At 38.4% G+C, this 18637-nt stretch overlaps 1 protein-coding gene across 2 annotated transcripts in view; it reads left to right on the top strand.

The window, feature by feature from the left end:
• The window catches only part of LOC103034002 (general transcription factor 3C polypeptide 1), a 33195-nt gene that overhangs the window by 12157 nt on the left and 2401 nt on the right, over window positions 1-18637 (top strand). For both annotated transcript variants that reach the window (XM_049469335.1, XM_022674414.2), the window contains exons 15-34: window positions 536-802; window positions 1908-2053; window positions 4551-4648; window positions 5243-5339; window positions 5657-5834; window positions 7369-7468; window positions 7567-7702; window positions 7838-7907; window positions 8335-8508; window positions 8587-8735; window positions 10144-10286; window positions 11823-11904; window positions 12009-12121; window positions 12225-12284; window positions 13467-13560; window positions 13731-13903; window positions 15221-15805; window positions 15886-16124; window positions 17271-17554; window positions 17692-18547. In XM_049469335.1, coding sequence (XP_049325292.1) covers window positions 536-802; window positions 1908-2053; window positions 4551-4648; window positions 5243-5339; window positions 5657-5834; window positions 7369-7468; window positions 7567-7702; window positions 7838-7907; window positions 8335-8508; window positions 8587-8735; window positions 10144-10286; window positions 11823-11904; window positions 12009-12121; window positions 12225-12284; window positions 13467-13560; window positions 13731-13903; window positions 15221-15805; window positions 15886-16124; window positions 17271-17554; window positions 17692-18547 — 4044 coding nt within the window. The remainder of the gene's footprint in view (window positions 1-535; window positions 803-1907; window positions 2054-4550; window positions 4649-5242; window positions 5340-5656; window positions 5835-7368; window positions 7469-7566; window positions 7703-7837; window positions 7908-8334; window positions 8509-8586; window positions 8736-10143; window positions 10287-11822; window positions 11905-12008; window positions 12122-12224; window positions 12285-13466; window positions 13561-13730; window positions 13904-15220; window positions 15806-15885; window positions 16125-17270; window positions 17555-17691; window positions 18548-18637) is intronic.

The raw sequence follows: 18637 nt of genomic DNA, 5'->3' as shown, positions 1-18637 counted from the left end.
TTATTAATAGATACTGAATCGTGTATAATAGTACTGAGTCGTGTATAATAGATACTGAATCGTGTATAATAGATACTGAATCGTGTATAATAGATACTGAATCGTTTATAATAGATACTGAATCGTGTATAATAGATACTGAATCGTGTATAATAGATACTGAATCGTGTATAATAGTACTGACTTGTTTATAATTGATACTGAATCGTTATTAATAGATACTGAATCGTTTATAATAGTACTGAATCGTTTATAATAGATACTGAATCGTTATTAATAGATACTGAATCGTGTATAAAAGAAACTGAATCATTTATAATAGATACAGAATCGTTTATAATAGATACAGAATCGTTTATAATAGATACTGAATCGTTTATAATAGTACTGAATCGTTTATAATTGATACTGAATCGTTTATAATAGATACGGAATCGTTTATAATAGATTCTGAATCGTTATTAATAGATACTGAATCGTTTATAATAGTATTGAATCGTTTATAATTGATACTGAATCGTTATTCCTGTTCCAGTTCCAGGACTGAGCCGGTCTCTGGGGTTCCAGCCGAAGATGCCTCGGTTCCGGATGGTCCACAGCTTCCTGTTCTACCTGCTGTATGATCATCCAATCAGACAACGGCGAATTGATGACTCCTCCCACACCTCTGACCCTGACTTGACCCCCCACACTGTGACCGTGACCCCTGACCCTGAGCTCACCTCCACCGCCCCCTCCACCAGCGCCGAGGGGGAGGGGCAGAGCGAGGGTCTGCAGATACCTGCTGAGGACGAGTTCACCGGTACGGCACCACACCGAGTACAGATAGTAGTAATAATACTACACTATACTGCTAAACGTCTTCTCTGATATGACCAATCACGCTTCTCCATCTGGTAATCTGATGGACGAGTCTGAGTCTGGTTGACAGGAGAACAGTACTTGTCTGACTGCTTTGTGCTGAGTGTAAAGTTTGGTAGAGGGGGGATCAGTATTATAGTGTAGGGTTTAGCTCCGCCTCTTAATTCTTCAGCAGTCCAAAGATCAAAGAGATTTTAGACAATTTCAAGCTCTCAAATCTGCATGAAGACATGGATGAGCTTGAGCTGGTGAGTTTGGTGTGGAAGAACCTGATTGGTCTGCACAGAGTCCTGGAATCAACCTGATAGAACACCTTTGGGAGGGATTAGAGTAGAAACTGTGAGCCAGACCTTCTCACCAATTTAAAGGTGAAAAATGGTAAAACTGAAACTGAACAGTTGAAGTTGTTATAGCTGTACAGGTTGGAGATATTATGATATTAAACCCTATGGATTATGAATAGGAAGTTCATAAGCGACTGAAAGCTAATGAGCGAATCATTTTGGCAGTACAGTGTATTTAGGTATTTAATATTTGTTTATATACAGGGTTTATACAGTCATTAAAAAACTGGAAAAGTCATGGAATTTGAAAATAGACCTTTTTCCAGGCTTGGATAAGTTTTGGAAAAATAAAAATACTCAAAGTTTTGGAAAAGTCATGGAAATTTGAGCTACGATGAAGAAAATATATTTTGAGATATGAGGAATTCAAATACATCGAGTTTATTTAGTAATTTAGCTTCTAAACAACGAAGCTCTCAGGATCTGACACTCATGTTATTATTAAAGGTTGTGTGTCAGATTAATTTTAGACCTACTATAATCAATTTTAATTAAATTTTAGTTGATTTTTATGTTTTAGTGTTCACGTCTGCACTGATGTTTTAAAAATCGCATGGTCATTAAAATGTGCATTGAATGCATTGAAAAGTCATGAAAAATCATGGAAACTGAATGGCTTCAAAGTGTATGAACCCTGTAAATATCATGTATATATGTGTATGTATATGTATAATATATGTGTGTGTGTGTGTGTGTGTGCAGTGTATGTGAACGAGCTGAGCTGGAAGAGGTTTATCCCCCCGCTGCCGGTACACAGGGATTTTGGTGATGGGTGGGCGTTAACCAGCGACGTTCTGATCTCACTTCCTCTCAGCGTCTACGTCCAGGTCATCCAGATCAACTACAAGGTGATTAACAAATAGCTTTATTTTAACGTAACTTTCACTGAGTTATGGACCCCATTCCCGCCACCTAAAAAAAATAAATAATCCAGCAAAATGTTTTTTTTATTATTATTAAGTAAACTGCTATCTCAATATTTTGAGATACTAAGTCAATATTTTGAGATACTATCTCAATATTTTGAGATACTAAGTCAATATTTTGAGATACTATCTCAATATTTTGAGATACTAAGTCAATATTTTGAGATACTATCTCAATATTTTGAGATACTAGTAGGCTGTACAGAGACAGAAGCAGGTGAGACAAAGATGCAAAATGGAAACTATCATTGAGGACTACTTCAGACGTGGATTCACAAATCATGAAATATTGGAACTTTTAGAGGAATCACACAATATCAAAATAAGCCTCCGGATCTTGGACGAGGCTGAAGTTAGCTTCTTATTCGCCAGTGTCTTATTCAGATTTCCGTTCCACCTTAAATGCTGGCTGAACATTCATGCGGCCGCCTGTAGATGTCGCATTTTAACAGTAAAAAACAGCATGTAAGCAAAGTGCTGTGAAAACGCTCTGAATAAAGGGGAGAACACAATGCGAGGGACAGAGTTTAACTCTGAGTGAAATATAATGTAAATAAAATTAAATATGAATTAAAACGTTATTGCTCTCACTTTTGGCCTAATTCCCAGGTCATTATCTACAGGTGGCCGCATGTATATTCAGCCAGCATTTAAGGTATCTCAAAATATTGACTTAGTATCTAAAAATATTGACTTAGTATCTCAAAATATTGACTTAGTATCTAAAAATATTGACTTAGTATCTCAAAATATTGACTTAGTATCTCAAAATATTGAGATAGTATCTCAAAATATTGACTTAGTATCTCAAAATATTGACTTAGTATCTCAAAATATTGAGATAGTATCTCAAAATATTGAGATAGTATCTCAAAATATTGACTTAGTATCTAAAAATATTGACTTAGTATCTCAAAATATTGAGATAGTATCTCAAAATATTGAGATAGTATCTCAAAATATTGACTTAGTATCTCAAAATATTGAGATAGTATCTCAAAATATTGAGATAGTATCTCAAAATATTGACTTAGTATCTCAAAATATTGAGATAGTATCTCAAAATATTGAGATAGTATCTCAAAATATTGACTTAGTATCTCAAAATATTAACTTAGTATCTCAAAATATTGAGATAGTATCTCAAAATATTGACTTAGTATCTCAAAATATTGAGATAGCAATTTACTTAATAATAATAAAAAAAAATTGCTGGAGTATTTTTATTTTTTAGGTGGCGGGAATGGGCTTCCATACTGAGTGACATACTGAATATATATCTGTTTATTGGTGTGTATATATACTATAAGGCACAACGGATTATAAGTCGCATTAAGCAACACTAGTAAGGATGCCTAAATCAAAGTGAACAAGGGTGTCGCCGTGTTTCACTTACATTTGGGTGAGTAAAGCGCTTCCGTTTATTTACAGTAAGCTTAGATTTCCAATATTTAGTCTTAAGAGTGATTTTTCACTGAAGTTTCTCCAGCATTAGCATTAGCTGCTAACCGAAACACTAGTGGGACGTAAATGGCGGTATATAGAATGGCACTAGTCTGAGGAACCCTCAGTGTGAACGGTGAAAGAGCTAGCGCTGAGGTTAGTGGCTAATGCTAATGCTAATAACTCTGTACTTCAGTAGAGTGGATTTACTGCTTCTTGATACCTGACTGGTAGAATTCATACACAAGGAGCACCGACGCTTTTGGGAAAATTAAAGGATTTTAAGTGCACCTTATAGTCCGAAAAATATGATAAATATGAACTTACACTATACAGCTCTGTAGAAAAATAAGATTTCACTTAAAAATGATGAGTTTCTTTGATTTTACCAAATTAAAAACCTCTGGAATATAATCAAGAGGAAGATGGATGATCACAAACCATCGAACCACCAAACTGAACTGCTTGAATTTTTACACCAGGAGTAAAGCAGCATAAAGTTATCCAAAAGCAGTGTGTAAGACTGGTGGAGGAGAACATGATGCCCAGATGCATGAAAAAAACTGTGATTAAAAACAAACCAGGGTTATTCCACCAAATATTGATTATTTCTGAACTCTTAAAACTTTATGAATATGAACTTGTTTTCTTTGCATTATTTGAGGTCTGAAAGCTCTGCATCTTTTTTTATTGTTATTTCAGGGATTTTTCGTTTTCTGCACATAAATGCTCTAAATGTTTAGAATATGCAAACAGAAACCTATAAATAGCAAAATCAGAGAAACTGATTCAGAAACTGAAGTGATCTCTTCATTTTTTCAAGGCTGTGTCTAAATCCAACTGTTTGATAAATATCTGCCTTTTAATATAAATGAATAGATATAAGATAAGATAGTAATTTGTTAAAAATGTAGTGAATAAGTGTAATTAACTAGTGTGTGTGTGTGTGTGTGTGTGTGTGTGTGTGTGTGTGTAGGTGGAGGGGTTGGAGGAGTTTCTGAATGATCCAGTGAAGCAGCATTACCTCATAAAGTTCCTCCCGTCCGACATCAAAACCCAGCTGCTGCACCGCCGGTCCGTCACCACGCTACACTAGCGCCCCCTACAGGACCTGTTACTGTTACAGTCTGATCAACCCTGAGATAACTGCGCTAACACAAAACAGCTCAGGCTAACACTAGCTAACTCTGTTCAACTCTGTTAGTTCAAAATACATAGGTGTAGCGAACTGTGCTAACTGAAACCGTATAGCTAACAGTAAATAAATTAGCAGAAGATACCCACAACTCCGCACGGAAACTAAAGCTGTGTATTGGCGAGTAAAAGAGTTAAAGAAAAGTTTACTTTTCATCCAATCAGAACAGTGGATTCTAACAACAGAGTAAACACTGCTATCCAGTGGGCGATTATTACCCACTTCTGACACCAATCTTTACATCTAAATGTATGTATACATGGAATATCAGTATTGTGGTTTTGAAGATCAGTAGGCTACAGTATTGTAAAATAAATATATTTAATATAATTTTTAGACATCCCTAGAGTAAATATAGATTTATTTATTGTTTGTTTCCGGTGTTTTATATATGAATATTACACACAGTTTAATATGACAGATTTTCATTGATATTGATGATAATGATGATGATCTTGTTTCTGCATGAACAGGAAGTATTTCTACAGTTTTTATGAGAATATGCAGAGGCTTTGTTTCATGGGTCTCCTGCAGTTCGGACCTGTGGAGAAGTTCATGGATAAAGATCAGGTGACTCTTTTATACCAGTAATTTATAGCTTATTCTGCCTAATAAAATTCCTATCAAACAGTTTTAAAAGAAAATATCTTCCTCTGTCTAACTCTAAATATTGCATTTTATTGACTTTGACTATTTTGTCAAACCAGTTATCTGTAGTTGTTCCAGTAATTTGATTTATTCTAGCATTGATACGAGAAAATTCCAGCTAATTCTGCCCCCTAATTCCTAAACCTACGATTCCCAACACTGGCAAACTGTGTGAAATAATTGTAGCAATTGTTTTTTAATTCTGATAAATGAAACTGAATATCGTTTCTCCACATCAGGGCTTTTTTTACCTGAAGAAACATGCAACCATCGTGGACACCACCGTCTGTGAGCCGCATTATAACCTGGCCATAGAGACGCGTCCGTTCGACCGACGCCGATACACCTTCAACAGCCTGCAGGACGTGGAGAACTACTGGTTCGACCTGCTGTGTGTCTGCCTCAACACACCTTTAGGTAACACACATAACTATCTGTTTTACAGCACTACTGAGGTAAATGTATGATTAGAATAGTATTACTGAGGTAAGTATATGATTAGAATAGTATTACTGAGGTAAATATATGATTAGAATAGTATTACTGAGGTAAATATATTATTATAATAGTATTTCTGAGGTAAGTAAATGATAAGAATAGTATTACTGAGGTAAATATATGATTAGAATAGTATTACTGAGGTAAGTATATGATTAGAATAGTATTTCTGAGGTAAGTAAATGATAAGAATAGTATTACTGAGGTAAATATATGATTAGAATAGTATTACTGAGGTGAATATATGATTAGAATAGTATTACTGAGGTGAATATATGATTAGAATAGTATTACTGAGGTAAATATATGATTAGAATAGTATTACTGAGGTAAGTAAATGATAAGAATAGTATTACTGAGGTAAATATATGATTAGAATAGTATTACTGAGGTAAGTAAATGATAAGAATAGTATTACTGAGGTAAATATATGATTAGAATAGTATTTCTGAGGTAAGTAAATGATAAGAATAGTATTACTGAGGTAAATATATGATTAGAATAGTATTACTGAGGTGAATATATGATTAGAATAGTATTACTGAGGTGAATATATGATTAGAATAGTATTACTGAGGTAAGTATATGATTAGAATAGTATTACTGAGGTGAATATATGATTAGAATAGTATTACTGAGGTAAATATATTATTAGAATAGTATTTCTGAGGTAAGTAAATGATAAGAATAGTATTACTGAGGTAAATATATGATTAAAATACTATTACTGAGGTGAATATATGATTAGAATAGTATTACTGAGGTAAATATATGATTAGAATAGTATTACTGAGGTAAATATATGATTTGAATAGAATTACTGAGGTAAATGTATGGTTAGAATAGCACTACTGAGTTAAATCTATTATAAGAACAGCACTATTGAGGTAAATCTATGATTAGAATAGCATTACTGAGGTAAATGTATGATTAGAATAGCATTACTGAGGTCAATTTACAATTAGAGTAGTGTTACTGAGGTAAATGTGTGATTAGAATAGTATTACTGAAGTAAATGTATTATTAGAATAGTATTACTGAGGTAAATATATTATTATAATAGTATTTCTGAGGTAAATATATGATTTGAATAGAAATATTGACATACTTGTATGATTAGAATAGCATTACTGAGGTCAATTTATGATTAAAGTAGTATAATTGAGGTAAATGTATGATTAGAATAGTATTTCTGAGGTAAATATATGATCAGAATAGTATTACTGAGGTAAATATATTATTATAATAGTATTTCTGAGGTAAATATATGATTTGAATAGTATTACTGAGGTAAATATATTATTATAATAGTATTTCTGAGGTAAATATATGATTTGAATAGAAATATTGACATACTTGTATGATTAGAATAGCATTACTGAGGTAAATATATGCTTAGAACAGCACGGCTAATTTTTAACACTACTAATTCTGAATGTACTGTTTGTATCAGGTGTGATTCGTCCTCGGTCTCGGGGTGAGGACAGGGAAGCAGATGAGCAGGATGTTACAGCAGGACCGATACGATACGAGAGTCTGCAGTACACCCTGAGGTGAGAGTTTACCTCTTTACTTTAACGTTTGTTTATTCGTTTGTTTACATGTTTACTCTTCTTATGTGTGATGTAACGCTCTGTGATTGGCTGATCAGGGGCAGTTGTGAGGTGATGGATGACGGCGTAACCCCTGGCGATGGGCAGGGGGCGGGGGGACTCGACTCCACCTTCTTTAGTCACCTTAAACGCAATTGGCTGTGGACCACACACCTGCTCAACAAACCTAAACGGGTAACACACACTCACACTGTAATTTACTACAATAGCTTTATTACAGGAATACTGTGTTAATGTTATAAAAGCTGTATATGTTGTTATGTATTGTAGGTGCTATATTTATTATATGTTTATGTACTCGTTCTCCAGGCTGAAAGTCAGACGGTGCGTTTGAGGAACTTCCTGTCCAAACACACCTACCCCAAATCAGTGTGTGCAGGTCAGTACACACACTATATTATATATATATTTCACATGGAGTCAAAATAATGTTTAATTTCGTCATCTTGGTTTTTGTGTCTCCATAAGTGTCTAAACAAAACAGATTTGCTCACTATAGGATATATACTATATTTTACACACTTATTGCAGGTGTTAAGTACACTTAGTGTTTAAAACGCAACTAAAATCATACTTATATCTAAATTATTATCATTCAATGTCTTATTCTTTAATAGAAGTAATTTTAAAACATTTCTATTGGTCAATTAATCATGAACCTTTGATACAATGTTAAAAAACAACGGACAGATTCACTGTATGACGAGCAAAAGTATAAGAACGCTAAAATTACAGATACATGATTATCAACATTATTGTCATCACTTACGCTACTAAAGGTAACTCCGTACCTGTTCCTCTGACAGCGATTCAGGGCGGCGTGGGCACCGGTCTGGCTCCCCCTGTAGTTCAGGAGGAGGAGGTGCAGGTGGGGGTGGAGTCGAGCTCCAGGAATCAGCAGGTACGAGGGGGGAGGAAGCTGAAACGCAAGAGGCAGAAAAAAGAAAGCAGCAAACCGCCGTCCAAGAAGAAGAGGAAAGGTAACCCTCGATTAACGACCCATCCATACCTGTATCTTCTTCACTTTTACTCTGGAGTTACGAGGTTTTTGTGTGCAGTGGCCAGTGTGAGGAAGCGGACGCCGTGTCAGGATGAGACCGACCGTAACGCACTGATGCGCATGACCAGACAGAGGGTCACCTGGTCTCACCTGGAGGACAGTATACTGATGCTGTGCAGAGTGGCCAGCCACTTCCTCAACCGCAAGGTACCCCGACACACCACCACCACTAGGGGCGTTAGTAGAACAAAACATTACCCGAAAGTCGTTTCTATTGCAGTACATTGTTATCGTTGCGATTCTTCACTTATCACTGATCTCGCGTGTAAAGCCGGTGTTGTGCTGAATTCAACACCCCCGCCAGGAAAAGCACCACCTCTCGGGATCGTGCACCCACGTCTTCTTGACTTTAACTTTATGTAAAAAAAAAAGGAAATACCCAAATACTGTTCTAAGCTACACTGAGAACTCTTAAAGAAATAAGGAAAAAAGAAACGCATCACCTGCAGCCTCTCCCGAGAGGGGGTGCTGAATTCAGAACCATAGTATAGTGTCTAAATCTGCACCCCCGCCATGATAAGCACCCCCCCTCGGCAGCACGTATTCAGGAAAAAAATGAAGATAATTGCTTAATCTAGCTTTACTTAGAAACGCTCTTCCGAGAGGTGGAGACAAATCCACCTAAATCCACATAAATCTCGGACCATACGCCATATTCACTCATTAATCCAAATCACTGAACTCAGGTGTTCCTGAATCTCTTCCGTTTCCACAGGTGTTTAATAATAAAAGCAGCAGCTAGGCATGCTGGGACTGCTTCTACAAACATTAAAATAAACCTAAATTAAAAAATAAAGCCCTGAATATCAGCAGATTCCACAGTTAAATCACCTGTTTTAAGCGATGTAGACTGAGCTGAAGAGCCTAGTTTGCTGGAATTTCAGGATAAAAGTTCTAAAACCAGATAATGCTAATACATAATTAACTAACATAAATAGCTAACTTATACATTATTAAGAACATTCAGACATTACGTTTGGAATTCTGTCTTAAGTATTGTAAAACTTCACCGCAGGCGTGAAGTACGCTCCTTTTAAGTGTTAAAAACACGCCCAGAATCAGAATTTATTTCTAAATTATTTTCATTTAATGTCTTATTCTTTAATACAACTAGTCTTAGAGCATTTCTATTGGTCCTTTTAACATGAAACAAACAATGTAAAGAATCACTCTTCTCCGTCTGGAAATCCAGGCAGTCCAGGTTTGGCAGTTAGAGAAACGTTACTTGTCTGACTGCATTGGGTGAAAAGTTTGGTTGAGGGGGGATCATTTGCAGGGTTGTTTTCAGGAGTTGAGCTCGGCCCTTAAGTTCCTGTGAAAGAAACTCATCATTCTTCAGTAGAACAAGAGATTCTGGACAATTTTATGCTCCCAACTTTGCGGGAACAGTTTGGGGGACGCCCCCTTCCTGTTTCAACATGACTATATGAAGACAAGGATGAGCGTTTAAGTTTGGAATGGAAGAACTTGACTGGCCTGCATAGAGTCCTGACCTTAACCTGATAGAACAGCTTTCTATGTATAAATTAATTTATTTTATTGTGTTTTTGTGTAGATAAAGAAGCCGTTTGTGGCGTGGAACGTGGTACGTGATATTCTCCACGCTGAGCTCGAACTGTCACTGGATAAAACCTCACTGTCGGTTGGACGCCGTTCTCGATACATCATGAAGAACCCTCAGACTCAACTCAACTACAGGTAAACTATACAGTACTCTAGAACCAAGATCATGTACAGGCAAAGACAGGATGTTCTAGAACTCAGATTAACTATATATTATATATTATATATTCTATATATTCTACACTATACTCTAGAACCCAGACTTGGCTTGTTGCCAGCTGAAGTAAACAAGCTGTACAGGACTAGTGTAGTTACATTAGCTGAGCTTTAGCTTAGCTTTAGTAGCTTTAATCTCACCTGTGATCTACTGTAGCTTTAATTGGTTCCATACAGCTTTAATTTAGTTTAATGTAAAACTGTCTGAATACTTTTTGGGTTGTGAGCAAAAAAAGATTGAATTTCAAAGTAAAAGTCCTCTGTGTGCAGTGATGTCAGTAACTCTAATCTGACCCTTTTTTTCAGTAACGAGTAATCTAACGCGTTACTATTTCTAATCCAGTAATCAGATTAAAGTTACTTATTTAAGTCACTGTGCGTTACTCTCTCTCTCTCTCTCTCTCCACCTCATCTCCTCCACACACACACACACACACACTGCTCCCTTACCCATTCCCCCTCCGCTCTTCCCCAATCACACGCGTCTCGCTTTCTCCCCTGTCTCTCTCTCTCTCTCGCGCTCGGCGTGTCTTTAGTTTCCGCCCGTTTTCGTTTTCCGCCAGTTCTCGGGCTCCCTATCTCTTTATTAAAGCGTTTTTTTGCGGCCGCGTCCCAATTCACTAGCCAGGCCAGCGGTCTGCCACAAATTTGATTGGCAGAGGAGAGCATTTAAAGATTTTACACCACACGTGATTGGAAGTTCACTGTGGCGCAGAGCGCACACACCGTAAAGACAAGAAAAGTTCCGGTGCTTTAAATGAACACTGTCAGAATTAAATCCTTCTCAGTAGTTGGGTCCGGTATGGGTCCGTATTGGACAACGTCTGGGTCCGGACCTGGACCGCAGTCTGCAAATATGTGATCCCTGGTCTAGACCATATACACGGTTCTGTTTTATAAAACCACTCCTTGCTGCCCTGCAGAGAACAACAAGTTCAATGTTCAGTTTTACAGTGTTAAATATGTCAGGTCAAGAAAGACTTTCTTTATTTTATATATTTTTTTATAAAAACAAGTATTTATGTTTAGTAAAATCAAGAAAGACCATATTTTATTTTTTATAAAACAAATATTTATGTTAAGTTATTTTTTTAATTTTTATAAAAAAAAAACTTATTTTTTTAGGAAATAGTTCAACTGAATAGAGATAAATTGTTGCTGTTAAAAATGCATTTTCCAATAAAGGGAGTTTTGGTAAAACTGGTTATAATGTTTATGTTAAGGCGGCGGGAGGTGGTGTCTGCAGCTGCTGAAAGTAACTAATAAAGTAACTTGTAAAGTAACTTAGTTACTTTTAAAATCAAGTAATCCATGAAGTAACTAAGTTACTTCTTAAAGGAGTAATTAGTGATCAGTAATCTGATTACTTTTTCAACGTAACTATACCATCACTGCCTGTGTGTGTGTGTGTGTGTGTGTGTGTGTGTGTGTGTGTGTGTGTGTGTGTGTGTTTAGGATCTGCCTGGCTGAAGTGTATCAGGATAAAGCTCTGGTTGAGGAGTTCATGAACAAAACCAACAACTACGAAGATCCAAAGGTGAGTCCAGAATCTTATTGAGTGACTATTTTTTTAAACAGAATATATAATTTATATATTCTGACAGTAAAGTGTGTGTGTGTGTGTGTGTGTGTGTTCTGCAGGTGTGTGCTGAGGAGTTTAATGCGTTTGTAAGCGCTCTAAGGTCAAAGTTCAGCTCCAGCTACGGAGCCAGCGAGGTCATCATCCCCGACACCAAAGAGGAGCTTTTTAACAAGTAACACATTTATGCACATCTGTGTCAGCAACGGGTGTAAATTGAATTAGCTGAATATACTGCATTCTGTTCTGCTGTAACTCTATACTGTACTGTGTTCCAGGTTTAAAGTCTACATTATCGGAGAAGAACCGGCCCACAGAACCAAGGATGTTCTTAACAGGTGGGTTTACAATGTCGTTAGTCCCTATTAGGGGTGTATTCACAGGGTCCCGATTTGATTCAAAATCAGGCTAATTCTAAAGATCAATTTTAGTGTATATGAGGTGATATCGAATTATTCAAATGATGATTGATTTAAATCAAAGAATTGATTTTTTAAACACGCCCATACTCCCTATAGGCGTTCTTATAGTGTAGCTGTAAAGGGGGACTGACTCCACATTAATGCCTACAGGTTTAGAATGGGACGTTATAGAAGCTTCTGTATGTTTTCTAACACCTTATTTTTTGCACTAAAAGGTGCATTGGATTATAAGGCGCACTATGCGACACTAGTAAGGAACAATAGTGTCGTTATGTTTTACTTTTAAATTCAGCACATCTTGCCACTGCTAATGCTGCTCTATTAGTGCTGTTCAGGTTAGCAGCAGGGTACAGTCTGATTAATACTCGTCTCTGAGCAGTCAAAGAGCTAGCGCTTAGCGTGTTTATCAGCTAACGCTAATGCTACTCCAGCAGTGCTAGCCTTACTAGCTGCTAGCAGTACTTGAGTGGAGTGTCTTTACTGCTCCTTAATACCTGACTAGTAGAATTCATACATAAGGAGCACCGGATTATAAGGAGCTCTGATGAATTTTGGGAAAATTAAAGGATTTTAAGTGCACGTTATGGTGCAAAAAATACGGTACTTTTGTCCATCTAGTTAAGCTACAAAGGGGGACCGACTCCACACTAATGCTTATGGATTCAGAATGGGACTCCATAAAACAAATCCTATAGGTGTCGCCATTAGGGGTGGGCGATATGGCCCTAAAATATTATCACAATATTTCATGGTATTTTCGCGATAACGATACTCTTGATGATATAAATTAATGTTTTTTTTTTGTTTGTTTCTAGTAAATATAAAATGGGAAATGAGAACAGTGGGAATTTTTTCTTTTGCTAAAAACAATAAAAAAAAAAAAAAGTAGAACCCTGATGTAATAAATGGGGGTGGTGATATGGCACAATATTTTTAGGGTATAATATTGTTCACGGTATTCAAAGATGTCAAAAATGACATGTTTAGATGTGTTGTTCCACGTGTATAACCAGTCCTAATGTTTAACGCTTTTATAGCAGTAGTTACATTTCTGTGGTGATGATTTATTGATGATATTAATGTTATTAATGTTTTCAGTGTGGAGGACATTCACTCTCTGGTGCTGAATAATTTGATCCAGAGTACTCTCGTCCTCTCCAGCTCTCAGATGAAGAGCTGCCAGGCCTTCCAGGTACTTCTGATTATATAACAAGTAATAAGTAAAAAATACGACTTTATATACATCTTTCTAGCGTTACTGTTTGTCTTTGTATAAAATGAATTTATGTCATGTATAAATGATTAATTTATGTTTATATTTATTGTAATAATTCTGTATTTAACCACGGCCTCCCCCGTCAGTCCTTCTCCCTGTACAGCAGGTATAAGGCGGAGGTGTTGCAGCAGGTTTTTATCGACTGTAAGAAACGAGGGTTAGTTAACCGTCGCCGGGCCAATAAGATCCTCGGCCCCAAGAAGAACAGAGCCGTCCCCTTCATGCCCATGTCCTACCAGCTGTCCCAGCACTACTACAGGTACTGGACCTTCACAATCCTCCAGAAACAACAAGACCAAGTGTAGATTCTCTCCAGATTTGATCTAGTTTAATTCCAGATTCTCTGCAGATTTCCTCCAGTTTCATCCCAGATTCCCTTCAGATCCCTTCCAGATTTACTCCAGATTTTATCTAGTTTTCTTCCAGATTTCATCCAGATTTCCTCTAGTTTCCTTACAAGTTTCTTTCAGATTTCCTCCAGTTTCCTTCCAGATTTTATCTAGTTTCCTTCCTCATTCTCATCAGATTTCCTCTATTTTCCTTCAAGAATTCGTCCAGATTTCAATCTAGAGTTCATCTAATTTTCTTTCAGATTCCCTCCAGATTTCATGTAGTTTCTTCCAGATTTTCTCTAGTTTCCTTTTTAGATTTCCTCCAGTTTCCTTTCAGATTCCCTTCAGATTTCATCTAGTTTCCTACCAGTTTCCTTTCAAATTTCCTCTAGTTTCCTTCCAGATTCTTTCCATATTTAATCTAATTTCCTTTCAGATTTCCTGTAGTTTCCTTCCAGATTCCTTCCATATTTACTCTGATTTCCTATTAGATTCCCTCAAGATTTCATGTAGTTTCTTCCAGATTTCCTCTAGTTTCCTTTTTAGATTTCCTCCAGTTTCCTTTCAGATTCCCTTCAGATTTCATCTAGTTTCTTCCAGATTTTCTCTAGTTTCCTTTTTAGATTTCCTCTAGTTTCCTTTTTAGATTTCCTCCAGTTTCCTTTCAGATTCCCTTCAGATTTCATCTAGTTTCTTCCAGATTTTCTCTAGTTTCCTTTTTAGATTTCCTCTAGTTTCCTTTTTAGATTTCCTCCAGTTTCCTTTCAGATTCCCTTCAGATTTCATCTAGTTTCCTTCCAGTTTCTTTGCAGATTTCCTCTAGTTTCATCCCAAATTCCCTTCGGGTTCCTTCCAGATTCCCTTCAGATTTCTTGTAGTTTTCACGTAGATTGCTTGCAGATCTTCTGACCGACTGTAGATGCAAATACTTTCCCTAGCCCTCCTGCAGATCACCCAGTAGATACCCACAGATTCTCAGTAGATCACCTACCAATCCTTTTTGAGTCCCTCTTGAATTCCCTAGGCCTCACGTTTGCCCCTTGAAAATGTCCTACTTGATCACAAGTGGATCTTTTGTGGATCAATTAGAATCATCGAACATGACTCATATGCCCCCACAGATCACCCACAGGTTCTCAGAGGATCAATTTTAGGGCCCACTGTAGATCACCCATAGGTTACTTGGGAGTACGTCATGGATTCCCTGTAATCCCTGTGAATCCATTGCGTCCTTTTCTCCTCAGGTATTTCACCTGGCGATTCCCCAGCACTCTGTGTAACGAACTTTACGACCTGCTGGAGGCTCTTCGTGAGAAAGGAGGCGTGGACCGTCCCAACACCTTTTCCTTCCAGCGGGACAAAGAGGCAGAGACAGATGAGGGACGGCTTCAGAGCAAAGGAGATGGACTACAGCAGGACAATGCTCCTCTAGAACCTTTGGCGCCCCTTGGTGATAGAAAGGACTCTGTCTTAGCTCCTGTAGCGCCCCCTGATGATGAAAAGGACTCAGGAACTGTAGGTGTAGTCCCTCCAGGTGGTGTGGAGCATTCTGCGGTAGATCCTGAAGCACCACCTGGAAATGTAGAGGATTCTGTTGGAGATGCCCTTTTACCGCCCGTTGAAGACCCATTGAATGATGTTGCTATGGATCCTCTGACTCCCCCTACTGACATGGACGACATGCTGACGTTCCACATAGACGCTCCAGGAGGGGCGTCGCTCTGCTGCCTCTCGTTAATGACCCTGGGGCTGCTGACTGTGGATGTGTCGATACCACAGCAGGTCGTGGTTGTGGACAGTACGCTGGTGGACAACGATGTGGTAAAGAGGTAACACTGGTTGGATGTTAAGAGTTCTTTTGTAATTATAGGTTAATTATGGATGTTGATGTTATGATTTATGTCTCCAGCATCACTAAGGAGCTGGACGAGGACGATGAAGATGAAGGTGATTATGAACGGAGGGGACGTGTTGAGGTGAAGGCTCGGCAGGCTTCCCACACCAACTACCTGCTGATCAGAGGATACTTCGTCCCGGGAATCATCAGCCTGAGGAACATCAACTCCACCGACCACATCGCCATCAACTCCTGCACCGTGAGGATCAAACTCCGGCACACTCCCGCCCACACACTCTTCAAAGAGACCGGTGAGTCAATCGGTTTTATTTTGATTGTGTGTCTTCAAAATGTTTCAAACAGTTACAGTGTGACTACAAGATGTTTCAACCACAGTTAAAAAGAAATGTAGCATTAGCTAAAGCTAGAGTTAGCTTTTATGGGCTATTGTCAATTAGCCAAGTTAGCTAAAGTATGCTAATTTTGGAATATTTTAAGCAAGCATAAGCTATTTTCTGTTAGCAGTGTTAGCTAGTGTAAGCTAAGTGGTGGACGTAGATTATTTTTAGTATGGAAGCTATTTACAGTTAGCAGTGTTAGCTAGTGTAGGTTAGTGTCTATAAGCACAGTTAGCTAATGTAAGATTTTGTTACAGAGTTAGCTAGTGTAGGCTCTTTTCCGCTAATGTAGGCTTTAGTTAACAGGGTTTGTTTTTTAGTAAGCAGAGTTAGCTTATGTAGTTCCTTTTGTTAGCATTGTTGGCTAGTTTAGGTTGCTAGCATAGTTAGGTAGTGTTGTTTTTTTTGTTAGCAGAGTTAATTTTTGTAGGTATTTTAGTTAGCAGAGTTTACTAGTGTAGTTTGTTTAGCTTGCATAGTTATCTAGTGTAGGTTTTTTTTAATTAGCCTAGTTAATTACAATAGATTTTTTAGTAAGCAGACTTAGCTAGTGTAGGTTTCCTAGTTAGCATAGTTAGCTAGCATAGGCTGTTTTTAGTTAATTTAGTCAGCATACTTAGCTAGTGTAGATTTTTTTAGTCATCAGAGTTAGCTAATGTAGTTTTCTTTAGCTAGCTTTTGTAGGTTTTTTATTTACCAGTTAGCTAGTGTATTCTTTTAAGTGAGCATAGTTTGCTAACTCAAAAAATGTACATTAGCTTGTCAGCTATTGTATGCTGTTTTTAGTTACTATAGTTAGCTAATGTAGATTTTTTGTAGCTAGCATTATTAGCTAGTGTAGGCCATTTTTAGTCAGCAGATTTAGCATGAGTAGTTAGCTTTAATAAATGAAAATGTTTTTGGTTAACAGAATTAGCTTTTATTTATTTAGTAGAGTTAGCTTCTGAGGGCTGTCTTCAGTTAGCATGGTTATCCAGTGTTGTCATTAGCACCAGAAAACAATTTTGTTAGCATTAAATAATAATTAAACCTGTCTCTCTCTCTCTCTCTCTCTCTCAGATGGTGCGCTCTCATTGGTGACTCAATCGTCCACTCTATCATTACCGCCGTCGTTCTCTCGCCTGCTTAAGCAACGTAAAGGTGAATGTGGGCGGAGTTTTGTGGATCGGTGCGTGTCGGCGTTGGGTTACAGCAGTGCAGATGTGGAGGCGGTTCAGACCCTTAGGGCTGCTGTGCAGGAGTGGGCGGAGTTTGGTACTGAGAGACTTGAGCTGTGCAGGAGGTTTACTTACCTGGAGCAGCAGGAACACGGCAGGACCAGAACACTGCAGCAATACATACAGGTAAAAATAACACTACACTTAATACATACAGGTAAAAATAACACTACACTAATACATACAGGTTATAATTGCACTGAACCAATACATACAGATAAAAGACAGATCATATCACATGACCTATGTGTGTTCACCTGTAGGATATGATAGACGGCGAGGAGCTGTTGGAGGTTGGAGGTCTTTCTTCACGGTTGGTGTGTGTGAAGTCTAGCGCCCCCTGGCTTCTGAAGTGTCCCACGGAGGTGAACAAGGACATGTCCCAGAATCTCGCCCTCTCGAAGTCCCGGAAACGCAGCATGCCGTTCAGGAGCTCTCATTCACGTTTAAGTGGACTTCCTCCAACCAAGAGAGTTGCCAGAGAGACGGTTGCCTTGGAAAACATTGCCATGGCCATGTCCTCTAGTGTGTCTAATGTTTCTGGCACCTCTGAGTCTGGGACATCTACGCCTGGGTCCTCTGCGTCTGGGTTCTCTGCGTCTGGGTTCTCTGCACCTGGGACGTCTGCGCCTGGGACCTTTGCGCCTGAGACTTCAGCACCTGGGACATCTGCGTCTGGGACATCTGCGTCTGGGACCTCTGCGCCTGGGACCTCTATTCCTGGGACCTATGCGCCTGGGACATCTGCACCTGGGATATCTGTGCCTGGCACCTCTGCACCTGAGACCTCTGTTCCTGGGACAGTTGCTGCAAACACCAATGCTCCAAATGTTGCACTTAAGGAGGCCACCCTTGCTGAGGCTGGTGACATGGAGTCCACTGCACCAGGCACCATCACCCTGGAGACCACCACTCCTGCCAAGTGCGATGCCACAGAGACCCTTTCACCTGAAACTGTTGCGAAGTCCATTGCACCCAGGGTGGTTGTCACAGAGTCCACTGTTGCTGACTCTGCTGCCAATAAAGAAAATGTACCTGGTGCATGTATCACGGAGACCGCCCCTGCCCAGCCGGCCAAGGCAGATGCTGGACGAGACGCAACACATTCTTTAGCGACAGGTCAGTCCGAATCCAAAATGTGTTTTTTGGCTTTATATCAGTGTATGTGCATTCTTCACAAAGTGTCATTTGTATTAATCGAGATCTTTC

This window comes from Astyanax mexicanus, chromosome 21 (assembly GCF_023375975.1).
Source record: "Astyanax mexicanus isolate ESR-SI-001 chromosome 21, AstMex3_surface, whole genome shotgun sequence".
NCBI lineage: Eukaryota > Metazoa > Chordata > Actinopteri > Characiformes > Acestrorhamphidae > Astyanax > Astyanax mexicanus.
The sequence above is the reverse complement of the archived record's forward strand: the minus strand, read 5'-3'. Positions and strand labels throughout refer to the sequence as shown.